The sequence below is a fragment of the Eubalaena glacialis genome, chromosome 6 (genome assembly GCF_028564815.1).
Source record: "Eubalaena glacialis isolate mEubGla1 chromosome 6, mEubGla1.1.hap2.+ XY, whole genome shotgun sequence".
Taxonomy (NCBI): domain Eukaryota; kingdom Metazoa; phylum Chordata; class Mammalia; order Artiodactyla; family Balaenidae; genus Eubalaena; species Eubalaena glacialis.
The window spans coordinates 324177-345006 of NC_083721.1; the positions used below are offsets into that span (position 1 = coordinate 324177).

At 43.1% G+C, this 20830-nt stretch overlaps 1 protein-coding gene across 9 annotated transcripts in view; it reads right to left on the minus strand.

Moving 5' to 3' along the window:
• Nucleotides 1-20830, minus strand: part of PCNT (pericentrin) — a 103309-nt gene that overhangs the window by 22870 nt on the left and 59609 nt on the right. For all 9 annotated transcript variants that reach the window (XM_061193758.1, XM_061193763.1, XM_061193760.1 and 6 more), the window contains exons 23-26: nt 9416-10297; nt 8802-8987; nt 2597-3313; nt 1613-1709 (exon numbers count right to left, since the gene is read on the minus strand). In XM_061193758.1, the coding sequence (XP_061049741.1) occupies nt 1613-1709; nt 2597-3313; nt 8802-8987; nt 9416-10297 (1882 nt within the window). The remainder of the gene's footprint in view (nt 1-1612; nt 1710-2596; nt 3314-8801; nt 8988-9415; nt 10298-20830) is intronic.

A 20830-nucleotide genomic window follows, 5' to 3' on the forward strand; every position in this document is an offset into this window, starting at 1 on the left:
AAACAGCAAAAATAAAAACAGTCAATACAAAGCTTAAGAAGTAAAGCTCTGAAAAATCTCTTAGAAATGAGAACAAGAATACAAACATGGAAAAAGAGAAAATGAGAAAATTAGTACAGGAGGTCCAACATGTGATCAATAAGAATTAACAAGGCAGACGAGAGAAAACCATGGGGGAAATGACCGAAAGACTAAGCAGAGTTCTCTGGGTGGGAGGACGTGCTCCAGGGGACCACGCACTGCTCTCATGACACCTGGGTCCAGGACGGCGGGCTCCACGCTCTGAAGGAACCCAACTCCCCACCCAGGGTCAAGCCCAAGCCCAAGATGCCGACAACAGGAAGACGTCAATGCTCACACAAAAAGTACCCCGCACACGCTTTGTCTCCATAAACTTGTAGGGGGTCCAACCCGGAAAGCAAGGACCACGTTCAGGACGCGGGGAAGGCCGTCATGGGCAGCGCATACCTGCGCTCAAACACGCGTCCTCGAAATGCAGACACTCGGCAGTGATGGGGCAGAAAGTGCAGGTGAGGCCATTTTAGGGAGATGGGAAGGGAGGTGTGTGGGGTTTGCTGCATAAATAAATACTAGAGCAAATTTCTGAAAGTTGAACATGATATCCTCAGGGAACGGCGACTCTAAGCAGGGAAACTGGACGAGAGGCTGCTCGTGGGACGCACCTCACAGAACTGCTCAAATTGTTACATCACGTGGCTACTGCTGGGAAGAAGTGAGAGCACCAGCTGGAAAGCTGGTGGCCCCATTCCGCAAATGCCAACATGCCCAGTGAACTGGACTTCACTGTTACCTTGTCCTCAAAAGCACCCAATGAGCCAATGGTGACTTTTTTCAAAAGTCACAACACCTTGAGGTGACTGACTTGTAAAAATCTAACCATTATAGAAGAAAGTATACGGTTAGAAAGTCCCAGTGTGGCAGCCATCATAGTGACAAGGATCCAGGCAAGACCACCAAGAACCATCAGTGGAGGCTAAGTGGGTCCGAGCTTGAGGAGAGAACGTCCCAGGGTCTCGAAAACCTACCCAGGACACTGGCCATTCAGAAGGAACAGGATGAAACCTGGCAGCACAACTGCAGAGTCCAAACTGACCCACATGAAGAGCACGGCACCGCCAGGGCACTCACGGTGTCCCATGAGATGCACACATGCCGACAAACCTGCCGCGAACATAAAGAGCCAGCCCTCGTGGGGTCCAGGCCCGAGCACTGCGCCAGGCACCTGGCCTGCAAAGGACATCTGGATGCACGGTGGCAGCCACTGCTTGTTCCTGTAAAGCGCACTAACGGGACAAAATCTCAGTGAAGTGTGCGGACACGGCGCTGCCCTGGGTCAGGGCGGATGTCCTGGCGTGGACTGGACTCCAGGAAATACACAGGGACCTTCTCAGGAGTAAAACGACATTAGGTCCTCAAGTAACAGAGCACAAACCCAGAGGGAGACAGAGACGCAGAGACGCAGAGAGAGAGAGAGAGGCAGAGTGTGCGCAAGCAACACGGCACGTTAACACGGGACGTGCGAGGGGTGTGCAGGGGCTCTGCACTGCTCTATACTCTGAAGCTGTAAAAGTAAAGTTTGTGACTGACTCACTTTTTCCATCGCTTTTTCCTTCTAACCCAAGAGGAGGTGATCTTGACTTTTCTTGAGAATCAAGAGACGTTATGATAAAATCTTCAACATCTTTCTCCTGTTCAAATAGGTAGATGTTTAAATGGTCATAAAATGATAACATGTTATATCATGGAACTGAACTTGCCAGATGGAAAACTTGCTAAGTCCTGAATTTATCATCTTCCCACACAGAACTCAAAGTGTTCACAGCTTGTGGACACGAGGCCATACACTCATAATAATTTAATCAAATTCATCCACAGTTCTCTAGGAATATTTTAAGAAGTCACTGGCAAATATTTCAGATTTTCAAAATTTTGCATGATGTAGTAGCATATGGATATGAAATGGAAGCACATGGATATGATGAGGTCGTATATGGGTACCTTAAATTACACATATCCCGTAATTTATTTTTCATTTTATCTAAGATACACAAAATCTCAAAATTATGTTAGATAAAATATAATCTAACTCCAAAATAATATATTGAAGTGTTCTTGAAATTAATAACATTATATGTAGAACCTGTTAAACATGATATAGAACTGAAAATAAATCTAAAAAACATCTTCCAGACAAAGAACCCACATGCAGACCACACATGAAGATAGGTTTATGATTATACTTCCCAAAGCCAGTGTGAGTTAGCAAACTTAGGCCTGCGGTGAATTTCTGAGTAAGAGTAATGCATTTCATGTATTTTTAAAAACAACCAAAGTGCTCTGAATGTTCCTATGACAGTAGACTTGGGTCCATCCTGCAGAATGCTAACTGTCCCTACACTTGCTGACCAGGGGACTGGTCACCCAGGCCTGGCCAACAGGCCACAACAGGAGGTGAGCCAACAATGACTGCAGCTGTGACCCTGCCGTCCACGTAGACACAACCCAGTGGGAACACACTGGGGCCTTGGGCATCCCATGGACCCAAACCAGGACAGCACCCAGGGAGACCACTTACCACAGGCACCCGCTGAGCATGGTGGTCGGTGGAGGGGGCCCCGTCTGCAGCTAACGGAGACCTCGCCCACTTAGGGGCCGTTCCTGCCGCTGACTCGCCCGGGTAACACAGCAGCCCCATCTGGTCAGCCTGGAGCAGCTGGGTGCTCGTCCCGTCCCACAGGGAGGTGTCCAGGCTGCGCTGGCTCAGGGCATCTGAGCAGGGTGTGAGGGGCAGGCTGGGGGGGTGCTCAGAGATTGAGTCCTTCCTGACGACCTCGGGGGAGCTCCAGGAGGACAGGTCCATCGTCCTGAGCACGTTCTTCAAGGGCTTGGTCCCCTGGGTGTGGGAGAGGTCACGGGAGCACCCGTACAAGCTCCCCTGTGAGCAGAGTGACCTGTCTTGCAAAGCAACCTGCTCTCCTGTGGGAGTATCTGGCACCTCGTTTCGTATCAACGAATCCTGATTTCCAGTAATGTCAACTAGATCCCATGTGACATTAAATGCATCAACAGGAGATGATCTGTCAGTTTCTTCACTGTTACTGGAACTATCACTCGCATTATTTTCTATAACATGTGGAGATTCCAATGCCTGTTGAAATTTAAAGTCCTCTGTCCTGACGTTTTGGAAGCTCATGCAATGTACCAGATGGTTCAGTTTTTCTTGAAGTTGTTTCACCTGATCTATGAGATCAACTTTCCGCAGCTGACAATCTTCCAGTAGTTTTTCCTTATCCTACAGGTAAAAAAGAACATGCACACAGTAAAATAAGTGAATTACATGTTGTCACGTTTGTTATTTATGAGCCAATTTCAGAGACTGTCTGAACAATTAAGGATGAGATTCCATGATGAGCCCTTTGTCCCTCTAGACTCTTAAGATTTCAAGTTTTAAAAAATCCTATGAAAGACAGACTCAAGGCTTAAAGCTCATTGCCTAAAAGGCAACTGTTGGAGAGGCTCCTGGAAGGATGGCAGAACAGGCAGCACCGGGAACCCCTGTCCCGCCTGGACAACTACTGCACAGGCAGAATGTGCCTGATGTAACTATTCTGGAAGTCTGCAGACTGTTGAAGGCTTGCAGCTTCCAGGGGAAGGTTTGGAGGGTTAAACTGCTCTCAGCTCTTAGCACGGGAACAGCTACCCATCCCCCACCCCAGGGCCCAGGAGGCAGCTGTGCATGTGTCCCTGCAGCATTCTGCAGGACCCAGGGTGGGCAAAAAGGACCCTATCCTCCAAAAACTGGGAATCTGCTCTGAATGATGCTTCTGATCACAGAGGAGTAGGCAGAGAGGCAGGAGGCCACGGCTGCTGCACCTGCCCCCAACTGTTCCAGCCCCTGCCCTTCTGGCTGAAGTGACTTCCAGGGGATTTAAAGGACTGGTGCGCCTTTTTCCCCACCACTGCATTTTTCTCTTTTTCCCTTTGGGGAAAAATTTAAAACTAGGACATTCAAAAACAGCTGCATATACAGAGGAAATTCTAAAGTGACTGCGTGTGCCTGGGTAAAGGCAAAGGCTCAGAAAAGATCTGAGAACTTAAGTTTACATCTCAAGCTGATCCTTAGCACAGAGACATCAACCAAAAAAAAAAAAAAAAAGAGTAACAAAAACAACAAAAAAGCAAATACTGAGAAAGAGGGAGAGTCTGATTTCTAGATTTACCACATTAATAGATTAAAAATATTCAGTGTTCAACAACAACAACAAAAATCACAAACAGGGAAGTATGGCCTAGGCATAGGAAAAAAGTAAGTCAACAGAAACCATCCCTGAAAAAGACCTGATGATGGATCTACTAGACAAAGACTTTAACACAACCTTCTTAAAGATGCTCACAGAACTAAGGAAAATGTGAAGTTAAAAAAAAAAAAAAAAAAAAGCATGAACAAAATAGAAATATCAATAAAGAAAAAGAAATGAAATTCTGGAATTAAAAAGTATAACTGAAATTAAAAACTCACTAAAGGGATTCAAAGGTAGATCTGAGAAGGCAGAAGAAAGATTTAGTGGATGCGAAGACAGAACAATGGAAATTATCAAGTCTGGGGCAAAGAAAAAAAAAGATTGAGAAAAGTAAGTGGAGCATCAGGTAACTGTGGGACACCACTGAACAAACCAACATACACATAATGGGAGTCCCAAAAGAAGGGAGAGAGAAGGAAGCAAAGAGAATATATGGGGACATAATGAATGAAAACTTTCCAAACTTGATGAAAGATATGAACATAAATACCCAGGAAACTCAACGAACTCCAAGTAAGATGAACTCAAATAGACCCACACCAAAGACACATAATAACCAAACTTACACAAAGCCAAAGAATGAGAAAATCTTGAAAACAGCAAGAGAGAAGTGACTTGTCACATACAAAGGATCCTCGATAAGCTTATCAACAAACAGATTTCTCCACCAGAAACTTTGGAGGCCAGAGGACAGTAGGTCAATATAGTCAAAGTGCTAAAAGAAAAAGAACTGTCAACTAAGAATCCTAAATCCAGCAAAGCTCCATCAACAGTAGGTTAGAAATTAAGACATTCCCAGATAAACAGAAGTTGAGGGATCTTGTTACCACTAAAACCTGCCCTGTAAGAAACGTTCAAGAGAGTCCGACAGGGGAAATGAAAGAACCCTAGACAGTAACTCAAAGCTGTATGGAGAAATAAAGATCTTAATAAAGGTAAATACATGGGCAGTTATAAAAGCCAACGTTATTGTAACAATGGTTTATAACTGCGCTTTTTGTTTTCATCATGAACTAAAAGACTAATATACACATTCCTAAGTTATTGGCCTAAAAGTTAGTATTACTGTAACTTTAGTTTGTAACTCCACGCGTTGTTTTCTACATAATTTAAAAGATTAATGTATTTAAAGGAATTATTAGTTTATGTTTAAAGGCACATAAGTATAAAGATGGCTTTTTGTTACATCAAAAACCAAAAGGCGTGGGGATGGAGCTACAAAGGAACAGAGTTTTATGTGTTATTAAACTTAAGCTGGTATAAATTCAAGTCAGAGTGCTTTATGTTAGGATGCTAAATGTGAAAATAGCAAAAGAATATACACAAAGAGAAGTGAGAAAGGAATTTAAACATTTCACCATTTAAAAAAATCAATTAAACACAAGAGAAGAGGGGCTTCCCTGGTGGCGCAGCGGTTAAGAATCCACCTGCCAATGGTTCAAGCGCTGGTCCGGGAAGATCCCACATGTCACGGAGCAACTAAGCCCGTGCACCACAACTACTGAGCCTCCGCTCTAGAGCCCATGAGCCACAACTACTGAAGCCTGTGTAGCTAGAGCCCATGCTCCACAACAAGAGAAGCCACCGCAATGAGAAGCCTGCGCACCACAACGAAGCACAGGCCCCGCTCGCTGTAACTAGAGAAGGCCCATGCCCATCAACAGAGACCCAACACAGCCAAAAAAAAAAGACACTATCCACAGAGTAAAAATGCAACCCACAAAATGGGAAAGAATATTTGCCAATCATACAGCTAATAAGGGATTAATATACCCAGAAATATATAAAGAACTTCTAAAACTCAATCAAAATAACATACAACCTGATTCAAAATTTGCCAAAGGACTTGAACAGACATCTCTCCGAAGAACATATACATGAAAAGATATCCACTATCACTAGTCATTTGAGAAATGCAAATCAAAACTACAATTAGATACACCTCACACCCATTAGGATGACTACTATCAAAAAAATAAAAATAAAAACCCAGAAAGTAACAAATATTGGTGAGGATGTGGAGAACTTGGAACTCTTGTACACTTTTTTTTTTTTTAATTTTATTTATTTATGTATTTATGGCTGTGTTGGGTCTTCGTTTCTGTGCGAGGGCTTTCTCTAGTTGCGGCAAGCGGGGGCCACCCTTCATCGCGGTGCGCGGGCCTCTCACTATCGCGGCCTCTCCTGTTGCGGAGCACAGGCTCCAGACGCACAGGCTCAGCAGTTGTGGCTCACGGGCCCAGCTGCTCCGCGGCACGTGGGATCCTCCCAGACCAGGGCTCGAACCCGTGTCCCCTGCATTAGCAGGCAGACTCTCAACCACTGCGCCACCAGGGAAGCCCTCTTGTACACTTTTGATGGGAATGTAAAATGGTACAGCCACTGTGGAAAACACTACAGCAGTTCATCAAAAAATTAGAAGTAGAATTACCATACGATCCAGCAACTCTAGTTCTGGGTATATACCTAGAAGAATCGAAAGCAAGGTCTCAAAGAGATATTTGCACATCCATGTTCATAACACCGCTATTCACAACAGTTAAACGTGGAAGCAGGACTTCCCTGGTGGCGCACTGGTTAAGAATCCACCTGCCAATGCAGCAGACACAGGTTCAAGCCCTGTTCTGGGAAGATCCCACATGCCGCGGAGCAACTAAGCCCGTGCGCCACAACTCCTGAGCCCGCATGCCACAACTACTGAAGCCCACACGCCCTAGAGCCCGTGCTCCGCAACAAGAGAAGCCACCGCAATGAGAAGCCCGCACACCGCAACGAAGAGTAGCCCCCGCTCGCCGCAACTAGAGAAAGCCCGCATGCAGTGACAAAGACCCAACGCAGCCGGAAAAAAAAATAAATAAATAAATTTGTTCATTTATTTAAAAAAAAAACGTAGAAGCAAACCAAGTGTCCATCGACAGATGAATGGATAAGCATACTGTGGTGTATACATACAATGGAATATTATTCAGCCTTAAAAAGGAAGGAAATTCTGATACCTGCTATGACACAGATGAACCTTGATGACATTATGCTGAGTGACATAAGTCAGACACAAAAAAACAAATACTGTGTGATTCCACTTATGTAAACACTTAGAGTATCTCAGAAATCATATGGAAACAGAAAGCATAACGGTGGTTGCCAGGGCCTGGGGGAAGGAGGAAATGGGAGTCATTGTTTAAATGGGTAGTTTCAGTTTTACAAGATGAAAAGAGCTATGGAGATGCACGGTCACACAACATTATAAACGTATTTAATACCACTGAACTATATGTTTAAAAATGATTAAGATGTAAACTCTATATGTATTTTGCCACACACAACACAAAAAAAGGCAACTGTTATAACCTATTTCTGTGGCAATTTATTGAGGATGTTAAGTTTCTTTTTTGGGTTTTTTAAGGAAAAAAGGCCTGGAAGGTTCTATATGCAAACATTGGAAAACACAAAATTGTAATTTATGGAATGAATTTGGAATTTCCTTGTCAGTGTATAACTCCTAAAAATTTGGCGACCAGCTCAGGATATCCCAGGGCCGAGCTCTCTTTTAAGAACTTAAAGAAATGTTCTTATCACAAGGATGCTGAGACAAGTTTGCTACACAGAGTAGGTGAAGGTTCTCTCCAAACAGAATGTATTTTCTGAGGGCATCTGATAAACACATAACATCAGATGCAGGCTTCCTCTATCAAAACTGCAGACCCAGGCCCAGAGTCCTGTGTGCTGTGGGATTCAGAATCTTGCAATTTCCAACACGGTGCACACGGCTCGTGGCACATCCCAGGAGCGCTCCCAGGAGGAGAGGGGCTGGAACACCTAGCGAAGTGTGCAACGTCCACACCAGCAGGGTGACTGGCTCATGAGAGCCCGCGTCTGAGCAGGCTTCAGAACCAAGCCCACTTTTGGTTCTCAAACATCTCAGCTCTGCACCAACGTGATGCTGCCGACCCGCACCCTCCCCCCACCCCGGGAGAGAAAAGGCAGCCTTCTTGTAGCTTCTGTCCTGGTGATGAGCAGTTAAAACTGCTGAATCATAGATTACTCTGCTCTTCTTTGCTGGGAGGACAAGTGAAAACACGTAGGGAAAACACCTGAGGTTCAAGCAATAAATGTGAAGCCTTTGCAAGTGATGAAGGTTGTGGAGGCAGCACAGCTGGGGGCAACTGTCCTCACATGGAAAATCCAGACACAAGCCCTGGAGCCCAGTTAAATCCTACTGGTATCAACTATGAGGAAAAAGTAACTGACTGCTCACTTTGCACAAGCTGATTAGACCATGGGAAATGCGTGCTTAAATCAAACACGCGAGAAATTTCCGAACGGATCCGAGCAGCACCGCCGAGAGTGACGGACTCGGAGAAGGCGCCCGTCTGCAGTGCACGTAACCTGTGCCGGCGCAGCAAAGACGCCGAGGGGTCTCTGCCCGCGACCAGCTGCCGTGTCCTGTGCCCCCCCCAACCCCCGAACGTGCCCAGGCACCTTCGCTGCTCCCGACACTCCATTCTCTGCAGGCAGGCACATTTCCTTTTTCACTAAGAGCAGCTCAGACTCCAGTTGCCGCTGGCAGACCGCAAGCACCGACATCACGCTGTCCTGCTGGCTGAGATCTGCGCGGGTCAACGTCGGCAGGGCTTTGGCCAGCTGCGGATCCTCCTTAACAGGGCTCTGTGATGAGCAGAGAAAACAAGGACAATGCTTATGAGCGCACAGCCGAAGGCATCACAAAGTCACAAGTGCAGTGAGGCTACCTCAGAGTCCCAGGAGCTCTGCAACCGGAGCACCAGCCAGCAGGCCCCGAGGGAGAGCCCACAGCTCAGGACCAGAAGCACACACGCGGAGCAGGAGACCAGAGGTGCACACAGCAGGTCAAGACGTGCTGGAGCTGGGGCAACCCCGCGAAGCACGGCCCCAGCAGACGTGGAGCACAGCACAGCTGCCCCCCAGCTTCCCACCTGCACCACCAGCTCCCCAGACACACCCCAGATCCCCACCTGCACCCCCAGCTCCCCGGACACACCCCAGCTCCCCACGTGCACCCAGCTCTCTGCACACAGAGGCTGCACCACCTGTGGCCTGACGAAGAAGGAGCCCACCTGTGGGTTACCGTCATGGCCGTGGGGGGCCTCAGCCAGCCGCCTGCCACACACATCCTGTTCCGCCTCTTCGTGGCAGGAGGCCTCTTCACCCCGGGACACCCGCCCCCGGGAGCTGCCTGCCACGTGGGCCCCGGGCGCCTGCCGCTCGTCCGGCTCCTTCTGGCACCTCAGGAAGCGCTGGTTGAGCGCCTGCAGCTGGCAGCCGAGGCGGACACACTGCGCCCGGAGCCGCTGCAGCTCGGGGGGCTCCCCAGAGGCCGCCAGGAGCTGCTGCTCTAGGGCGCAGCGGAAGCGGGCCACGGCCGCCAGGATGGCCTCCAGCTCGGCAGAGTGGGCTGACTTCTGCCGGTGCAGAGCGTCGATTTCTAACTCTCTCTCTGCGATCTTCGCCTCCTTGGCTCGCAGGGCAGCTTCGAACTCGCGGATCTGGGAGGCCAGGGCCTGGACCTCGGCCTCCCTGAGGGCGGCGCGGGGCCCCGACGCGGCCAGCTGCCGCACGGCCACCTCCTCTGCGGCCTGCAGGCGCTGCTGGAGGGCCTCGAGGGCCTGGCCGTGCCCGCGCTCCTGCTCGGCCAGCAGCCGGCTCAGGGCCTCCTTGGCCTCGAGGGCGGCACGCAGCTCGCCCTCCGGCTCCACGCAGGCCTTGGCGCCTCCGGCCGGGAGGCCCAGCAGCTCGCTCTGAAGGCTGGCGGCTCTGCCGTCACCGGCCTGGGGCGCTGCGGGTCCCCCAAGCGGGAGCTCCCTCTGCAGTTTCTCGATGACCTCATGGAGCTGTTCAATCTCCTGTGCTTTATCCTTCTGTAACCTCTCTTGGTTCTCTCGCAAATTCTCAATAATGGATTTCAGCTCTTCAATTTCAGAACTTCTGTTATACACAACCTGAAGAAAAAGCACATTTCAGAGGCAAATTACATACCTCAACTTCAGAAGTTCCCCTTTCCACTTACAGCTGGGCCTGAACTCATTCTTACAGAAGTGGAGAGACTCCGTAACTTAGAAGTAGCTGTGGAAGTAACTAACAACATCACCAAATGACATTAAGATCTGAAGAACACCCAGAACACCCAGCTACTTCAAGTACGTCAGAATGGTCAAATATTCATATCTGCAGTTGCTGCTCTGTTGCTTGTTCAAATGCTTCATTAAGGCCACACCCCATCGCTCGGCTGCCAGGATCCAGGGGAAGCTCTAACTTGGCCACGTCCTAGTCGATGACACTACACATGAATGTTCTCACCACCTTTTAAATGTCTGTTTTCTTAACATTGAAACAACTTTGATTTGTTTGATTTTCCTAAAGGGGTATTTAGATTTTAGGTGTCATTCTAACACCAGAACAAGAATAAAAGTGAGAAGATTGGCTGAGGGAGTTTGCAGTCATGAAGCACATGAATGAGCCAGAGCCCACAGCACGCTTTCCACACTGTGCACAGCGGGGACGCGGGGACTCAACACACCGGGCATCGAACGATGGTTCTACTTGTGCTATTTAATCTAATTCTCAACAATTGTAAGATAAGAAATGTTATTGTTCCTACTTAAAAGATGGGACAGTTGAAATTTAGGTATGAAATATCTTGCCAAGACCACAAAGACAGTAAATGGAAAATCAGAATTGAAATCTATGTCAATATGGCTCCAAATTACATTCTCTTAAGATTACATCAATAGTAGTGACCAAAAAATTAAAAAGTTCTAAGCAATCTGTGTTCTAGTTAACAATTTTCAACCAATTGGTTATAGTAACATCTTATACGTCCTAAAAATTAAGAGTTTCATACAATTCTTGGTTTCACTAGTACTATTTAACCATTACTTTAAACACAAATCCAAACCTGGCCCATAGCGAAAACAAAAACAAGAAAACTGATTTTTTGTTTTGGTTTGGATGGCATAAGCTGTACATCACACTCACACTTACCACATCTGAATGCCACTGTATGTAGTTGGCAAAAGAAAAGTTCTCAGTGTGAGGCAAGACCCTCTACCCAGCCCCATGATGTGTGCTGCACAGACCCACGTCTCCCCACCCACAGACGACTGAAGGGAGTCGGGGGGTAACTCTGTCTGCATACGTTTGGCCTGATGCACTCAGCACACTGAGATGAAAATGTGTGCACAACAAAAGCGCCAAAGTCACAACACAAGCATCACACTTAAAATATCAAAGCTAGCACGTGAAAGTGGCATTAAAAAGTAAGGCACTAAAATCTAAAATAAGTCCTCTAAGATACAGTGCAGTTAGAGCACGTGAGGAAGCAGAGGGGCAACGATGTTCACGAAGCCCAGAGAAGGAAGAAAAGAACTGCAGTTGCAGAACCTAGAAAAAGGGCCAGAACACACGTGTCGCATCTCCCTGAATGTAGGAGGAGTGGTGCCTTCTGACACGGGACAGTGCCACACACCCCAGGCAGCTAAGAGTGAGGCTCAGAGGGTGCTTCTCTCTCAGCCAGCGGATTCTGTGGGCATCTGGAGAGTCAGCACCAGCACAGCGTCACAAAGAGGGCCCACGGAGCTCCACAATGGGCATGCAGACCGACTCCGTGAAACCCAGAGGTACATCCCACCTGCCTACAGGCCCAGGACGTCATGCTGGGGATTCTGATGCAGCAAAGGCTACCAGATGGGGGAGTTTCCATCTTTCAGGCTGTGCCGTCAGGCAGTGCGGCCAGATGAGGCCGAGAAGAGGGAACTGGGGCAGCCAGGGCTGCCAGGACTCTGGAGAGAAAAAGACAACAGACAGAGAAGCAGGGAAGGGAAACCAAACTTCACGTGATCTCTGCAGGCAAGACAGAGTGCAAACTTCAAGTCTGACCAACATGACTACCACTAAAAGAAAAATCTCACTGTTTTGGGAAGCAAGAGTTCCCACAACATTATTTGCAGAATATCAAGTATGCAAATCGAAGTTATTAAAAAGAAAAATCAGCAACACGTGGCCTACTCTGACACAAAAAGACAACCAGTGACGACTAAAACTGAGATGACAAAAATGCTGGAACAAGCAAACAAGGATGTTATAACTGTGTTCAAGGACATAAAGGTAAGCATGTTCATGATAAACAAAAAGATAGGAAATCTTGGCAGAGGAACATAAACTATTTAAAAAAAAAAAAAAAAACCCAAAATTCTAGAACTAAAAATAATGTCTGAAATTTAGAAAATCACTCCAATGGGCTTGAGAAAATCCTGAACATGACAGAGTTCAAAGTCTGAAGAGTCAGACATTATCCCATCAGAGGAGAAGAATTATAAAAAATGCACACAGCTTCCAATACCCATAGGACGATGTAAAAGATATGGCGTATTTGTAATTGGAGCTCTAGAAGAGAATGATGCAAAAAAATACCTCAATAAATAATGGCCCAAAACTTCCCAGTGCAAAATATTAATTTGAACAACCCCATAAGTATTGAGGAAATTGAATCTGTAATTTAAAAACAAAACACAAAAAGAGAACTTGCCAGGCCCAGATGGTGTTACTCAACAGCTAACACATTATTGACAGGAGACATATTAATATGTCTTTTGTTACCTGAATGTTATTGACTGGAGACGTATCAATACGTTTTTAGACAGTGATACAATTAACATCACTGTGCAAAGTTGCTAAAGCTTAAAACTGATCAAGGGTTCATTATAAAACTTACGATTGTCATTATCATTCACATTTTGCTCTGTTAGGTTTTTGTTCCAACATTGTGTATATTATAAATGTAAAATTTTCAAAAATGACCCCTCGTGAAATTTTGAGTGAAGAAGAATTTTTTGGTGAATTTTATGCAGATACTTTCTCTGATTGTCCAAGCAACATATATACTAGTGTCTCAGAAAATGATAATTCTTCAGAATATAGTTCTGATTCAGATGATGTGAATATTAGATCAACAAAAAGACAGAAAACCTTAGTGATTAATTCCAATGTGGAAAGTGAAAATGAAACTCACGGTGCTGGAGAATGCTCCTTTGCTTCTACAGAAGAGCAGACTGAAGACAACATTTCACAAAAATTAGGAGACTTTACAGGTGCGTCAGGTGTAACTATTGAATGTAATAACCTGCAGAGTGTTACTGAAATAACAGAATTATTTTTGGCTGGCCAAAATAAAAATCGCGAGCCACAGGTGTTAGTTTCTGCAAAAATCCCCCCATCAGTAATGAGTTAAATAATAAATAGCACTAATACTAAACAATCTTTTACAGAAAACAGAAGAGGGAACAATTCATTCAGTGAGGCCAATATTACCCTGATACCAAAACCAGACAGATATCACAAGAAGACTACAGACCAATATCCATGATGAATATACAAATTCTTAATAAAACACTGGTAAATAGAATTCAGCAGATATAAAAGAACCATACACCATGACCAAGTGGGGTTTATTCCAGGGATTCAGGGCTGGTTCAATATTTGAAAATTCATCAATATAATCTACCATATTAGAATTTAACGTTAAATAAAACACACCATTTTTTAAATTAAATGAACATATCATTTAAGATAGCACAACAAAAAATAAAGTACCAAGATATAAATCTAACAAAATATATGCAGGATATATAAATTGAAAACCACACATCACTGAAAGAAATCCAAGAAGACAAATAAATGGAAACTTACACCATGTTCATGGTTTGGAAGACTCAAAATTGTTAAGATGTTAATTTTCTCCAGATCAATCTATAGATTCAATGCAATCCCAATCAAAATACCAGCAAGACATTTTTGCAGATATCACTTTGTTGCTTCTACAATTACATGGAAAGTTAAAGGAAGTAGAATAGCCAAAACAAATTTGTAAACAGAAAAAGTTGCATGACTTACATTACCTGGTTTCAAGACTTACTGTAAAAGTATAGAAATAGAAATAGTGTGATATTAGTAAAGAAAGAGAAACCTAGATCAATATAACTGAACAGAGTTCAGATATCTAAACAAATATGGTTAACTGATTTTTGTGAATGGTGTAAAGGCAATTTAATGTAAAAAAGATTAGTGTTTGAACAGGGCTGGAAAAATTAGACATCCATGTGCCCAAATATAAAGTATATCATAGATTTGAATACAAAGCAAAACTATGAAATTTCTAAGTGAAAACATAAGAGAATGTTTTTGTCGTCTTGGGTTAGGAGAAGAGCTCTTAGATACAACTCCAAAAGCATAACCCATTTAAAAATTTAATAAATTGAACTTAATCAAAACTAAAAAGGTCTTGATCTGTGGAACATACTATTTAAGAGTAAAGAGACAAACCACAGAGTGGGTGAAATATCTGCAGATCATATATCAAAAAAGTATTCAGAAGATATAAAGAATTCCCAAAACTGAACAATAAGAAAATGAACCCAACTTTTAAAAAATTAGCAAAAGAATCGGAAGTCCAGTAACGGACAGCTTCACAGGCGAACTGTACCAAACAAGTAAGGAAGTGCTAATCCCTATCCTTTTCAAACAATTCCAAAACACTGAAGAGGAGGGAACACTCCCAAATTTATTCTGTGAGGTCATCAATACCCTGATACCAAAACCAAAAACAAGACACTACCAAAAAAGACAGTTACGGCAATATCTCTAACGAATATAGATGTAAAAATCCTCAACAAAATATTAGCAAACCAATCCAACAATACATTAAGGGATCACACACAATGATCAAGTGAGATTTATACCAGGGATGCAAGGAAGATTCAATATCTGTAAATCAACCAATATGATACACCACATTCCCAAAAGGAAGGATAAAAATACACGATCGTCTCAATAGATGCAGTAAAAGCATGTGACAAAATTCAACATCCATTCATGATAAAAACTCTCATCAAAGTTGGTAAAGAGGAAATATATCTCAATATAATAAAGGCCATTTATGACAACTCCACAGCTAACATCATATTATTGGTGGAAAGTTGAAAGCCTTTCCTCTAAAATCAGGAAAAAGACAAGAATACCCACTCTTGCCACTTCTATTTATCATAGTATTAGAAGTCCTAGCCACAGCAATCAGACAAGAAAAAGAAACAAAAGGCATCCAAATTGGAAGGGAAAAACTAAAACTATCACTATTTGCAGATGACGTTAATACTTTATATAGAAAACCCCAAAGTCTCCAACAAAAAACTATTAGAACTAAACTGAAATCAGTAAAGTTTAAGGATACAAGATTAATATACAGAAGTCTGTTGCTTTTTCTATACATTAATAATGAAGTACCAGAAGAGAAAGAAAACATGAAAAAGAATAAAGTACTAGGAATAAACTTATCTGAGGAGGTGAAAGACCTCTACTCTGAAAACTATAAAACACTGATGAAGGAAATTGAAGATAATACAAAGAAATGGAAAGATATTCCATGCTCAGAGATTGGAAGAACACTGTTAAAATGTCTATAGTACCTAAAGCAATCTACAGATTTAATGCACTCCCTATGAAAATACCCGTGACAGGTTTCACAGAACCAGAACAAATAATCCTAAAATGTATATGGCACCACAAAAAACACCAAATTGCCAAAGAAATTTTGAGAAAAAGAACAAAGCTGGAGGTACCATGCTCCCTAACTTCAGACTACACTACGAAGCTACAGTAATCAAAACAGCAATGGTATTGGCACAAAAACAGACACACAGATCAATGGAACAGAATACAGAGCCCAGAAATAAACCCACACCCTTATGGTCAATTAATCTACAACAAAGGAGGCAAGACTATACAATGGAGAAAAAACAGCCTCTTTAATAAGCAGTGCTGAGAAAACGAGACAGCTACATGTAAAAGAATGAAATTAGAACATTCTCTAATACTGTATACAAAAATAAATTCAAAATGGATTAAAGACCTAAGTGCACAGGACTTCCCTGGTGTTGCAGTGGTTAAGAATCCACCTGCTAATGCAGGGGACACGGGCTCAATCCCTGGTCTGGAAAGATCCCACATGCCACGCAGCAACAAAGCCCATGGGCCACAACTACTGAGCCTGCACTCTAGAGCCCGCGAGCCACAACTACCGAAGCCTACGCGCCTAGAGCCTGCACACCTCAACTACTGAGCCCACGCACTGCAAATACTGAAGCCCATGTGCTCTAGGGCCCACGTGCTGCAACTACTGAGCCCGTGTGCTGCAACTACTGAGCCCGTGTGCTGCAACTACTGAAGCCCATGCACCGGAACAAGAGAAGCCACCGCAATGAGAAGCCTGCGCACGGCAACAACGAGTAGCCCCCGCTCGCTGCAACTAGAGAAAGCCCGCTCACAGCAACGAAACCCAACACAGCCAAAAATAAAAATAAGTTAAAAAATATATATATATATCTCTCCATAAAAACTATTAAAAAAAAAAAAGACCTAAATGCAAGACCGGAAACCATAAAACTGCTAGAGGAAAACACAGGCAGAACACTCTTTGACATAAATTGTAGCAATATTTTCTTGATTCTGTCTCCTAAAGCACAGGAAACAAAAGCAAGAAGAAACAAATGGGACCTAAATAAACTTAAAAGCTTTTGCACAGCAAAGGAAGCCATCGACAAAATGAAAAGACAACCTACTGAATGGCAGAAAATATTTACAAATATTATGACCAATAAAGGGTTAATATCCCACATATATAAACCGTTCATACAGCTCAACATCAAAACCACAAACAACCCGATTAAAAAATGAGCACAAGGACCCCCCTGGCGGCCCAGTGGTTAGAACTCCGCGCTTCCTCTGCAGGGCGCCCGGGTGCGAGCCCTGCTCAGGGAACTAAGATCCCGCATGCCATGTGGCGCAGCCAAAAAAAAAAGGGCAGAAGACCATAACATACAATTTTCCAAAGAGGAAATGCAGATGGTCAACAGGCACATGAAAAAATGCTCAACACCACTAATCATCAGGGAAATGAAAATCAAAACCATAATGAGATATTACCTCACACCTGTCAGAATGGCTGTCATCAAAAAGCACACAAATAGGGCTTCCCTGGTGGCGCAGTGGTTAAGAATCCGCCTGCCAATGCAGGGGACACGGGTTCGTGCCCCAGTCCAGGAAGATCCCACATGCCGCGGAGCAGCTAGGCCCGTGAGCCACAACTACTGAGCCTGCGTGTCTAGAGCCTGTGCTCCGCAACGGGAGAGGCCGCGACAGTGAGAGGCCCGCGCACCGCGATGAAGAGTGGCCCCCGCTCGCCGCAACTGGAGAAAGCCCTCGCACAGAAACGAAGACCCAACACAGCCAAAATAAATTAATTAATTAATTTAAAAAAAAAAAAAGAAGTTACATCACCAGTAACTTCTAAAAAAAAAAAAAAAAGCACACAAATAACAAATTTTGGAGAGGATGTGAGAATCCTAGCACACTGTTGACGTGACTGTAAATTGGTTCAGCCACTGCGTAAAAGAATAAGGAGGTTCCTCAAAAAACTAAAAATAGAACTACCATATGATCCAGCAATTCCACTCCTGGGTATATAGCTGAAGAAAATGAAAACACTCATTCAAAAAGATACATGGACCCCACTGTTCATAGCAGCACTATTTACAATAGCCAAGATAAGGAAGCAACCTAAGTGTCCATCAACAAATGAATGGATAAAGAAGATGTGGCACATATATACAATGGAATACTACTCAGCCATAAAAAAGGATGAAATTCTGCCATTTGCAACAACATGGATGGACCTAGAGGGTATTATACTTAGTGAAATAAGTCAGACAGAGAAAGACAAATACTGTATGTTATCACCGATATGTGGAATCTAAAAAATAAAATAAACGAATGTACATAACAAGACAGAAACAGACTCACAGATATAGAGAACAAATTAGTGATTACAAGTGGGGAGAGGGAAGGGGGACGGGCAAGACAGGGGTATGAGATTAAGACACAAACTACTTTATATAAAATAAATAAGCAAAAAGGATATATTGTACGACACAGGGAAATATAATAGCTATTATTGTGTAATAACTTTAAATGGAGTAGAATCTACAAAAATATTGAATCACTATCTTGTACACCTGAAACTAACATAATATGACAAATCGACTATACTTCAATTAAAAAACAGTAATAAAAAAAGTAGCAAAGGATTTGAACAAACATTTCACCACAATATGGATGGCAAACAAGCACATAAAAAGACGCTCAAGATCATTAGTCATTAAGGAAGTGCAAATTAAAACTATAAGGAGATACCACTACACACCTATTAAAATGGCTACAAGTGAAAAAGACTGACCATACCAAGTGCTGATGAGGACATGGTTACTAGAGCCCTCATACGCTGCTGCTGGGAATGTAAAATGGTAGAGCAACTTTGCAAAACTGTTTGGCAGTTTCTTTTAAGGTTAAACATATACTTACATATGAATCAGCCATTCTACTCACAGGTATTTACCCTAAAGAATTGGAAACTTATTTTCACACAAAAACCTACACATGAATGTTTACAGTAGCTCAATTCAGAACTGCCAAAACCTAGAAACAATCCAAACATATGTCAATGAGTGAATGAATAAACCATGGGACATCTAGACAGTATTACTCAGAAATAAAGGAACAAATTACTGACACACGCAACAACATGGATGAATTTCAAACATATTATGCCAAGTGACTTGACATAGCATTCTGCAAAAGGCACAACCTGTAGAGCCGAAGAGCAGATCAGTGGCTGCGAGAGGTTGGGCGTGGGGTTGGTGACCACAAAGGGGCAGCACAGGGAGACTTTCTGAGTGGGGCGCTGTACCGTGTCTTGTTTGTGGTGGTGATTACAGGACTAAATGCATTTTTCAGAACTCAAAGAACTATCCCCCAAAAAGTGAATTCTAGTGTGTGTGAATTTTTTTTTAAATACCCTGAAAAATTTCCAGATAAGAAACGGTTTTATCAAAAAAATAAGGACTGTCTAAAATCAGTGACGGGACTTCCCTGGTGGTTCAGTGGTTAAGAATCCACCTTCCAATGCAGGGGATGCGGGTTCAATCCCTGGTTGGGGAACTAAGATCCCACATGCCACGGGGCAACTAAGCCCACGCGCCACAACTACTGAGCCTGTGCGCTCTGGAGTCCACGTGCCACAACTAGAGAGAAGCCCGCAGACTGCAACAAAGAGCCCATGCACCACAGTGAAGGATCCTGCATGCCACAACTAAGAACCGACGCAGCCAAATAAACTAAATAAATAAATAAATGAAATCAGTGACTTAAGGTTTCACCTAAAGAAGCTAGAAAAAGAAGAGTAAAATAAACCCAAGGGAGGTAGAAGGAATCCAATAATGAAAATAAGAGAAATCAAAGAAATAGGAAAAAAATTGAGAAAACTAGTAAAGCCAAAAGCTGTTTTTTTAAAACACCAGTAAAACTGATAAACCCTTAGGCTAGAGAGACCTCGGAAAAAGAGAAAACACAAATTCATCAATATCAGGAATGAAAAAAGGGTCATCAAGGCATAACTTACAGCTATTCGATGAGTTAATAAGAAAATGGTTAATAAGATTAATGGCTAATAAGGAAAGATTATAAACTCCTTCATGCCAAGAAATTTGACAATTTAGATGAAATGGACAAGCTCCTTGAAAAACACAACCAGTCAAAACTAACACAAGATAAAACAGAAATGTAAACACCCCTATACCTATTAAAGAAACTGAATTCATTACCAAAAACCTCACCACTTAGGTAGCCTGCAGGGCCAGATGGTTTCACTGTGCATTCTATTAAAACATTTAAAGAAGAAATCACATGTATTTAAATAACCTCTTTCAGAAAAAGAAGAAAGTGGGAAAATTTCCAACATTTTATAAGCCCAGCAAAACCTTCATACCAAAACCTGATAAAATATATTTTTTTAAAAAGTAGCTCAATGAACACAGATGAAAAATCCACTAACAAAAGATCAGCAAGTCAAATCCAACAATATATTAAAAGGGTAGCTCATCACCACCAAGTAGAGTTTATCCTAGGAATGCAAGGTTGGCTTAACCTTCAAAAATTACTCAATGTAGTTAACCCTATTAGAAGAGTTAAAAGAAAAATAATATAACTATTTCAAAAGATTTAGAGGAAGCAACGCAGAAACAAAAGGGAACATCCTCAATCTGATGAAAGATATCTATGAAAAACCTACAGCTAACATTATACTTAATGGTGAAACAATGAACACTTTCCTCCAAGATCAGGAACAAGGCAAGGATGACTGCTCTCACTGTTTTATTTAACACTACACTGAAAGTGCTAGACATTGCAATAAGAAAGGAAAAGAAATAAAGGACAAAGACTGGAAAGAAACAAAACTGTCTATTTGCAGACAGTGTACTCTTCTACATAGAAAGCCCTAGAAATCTATAAAAACACTACTAGTATATATGAGTTTAGCAAGGTAACAAGATACAAGTTTAATATACAAAAATTATATACATATATGTATG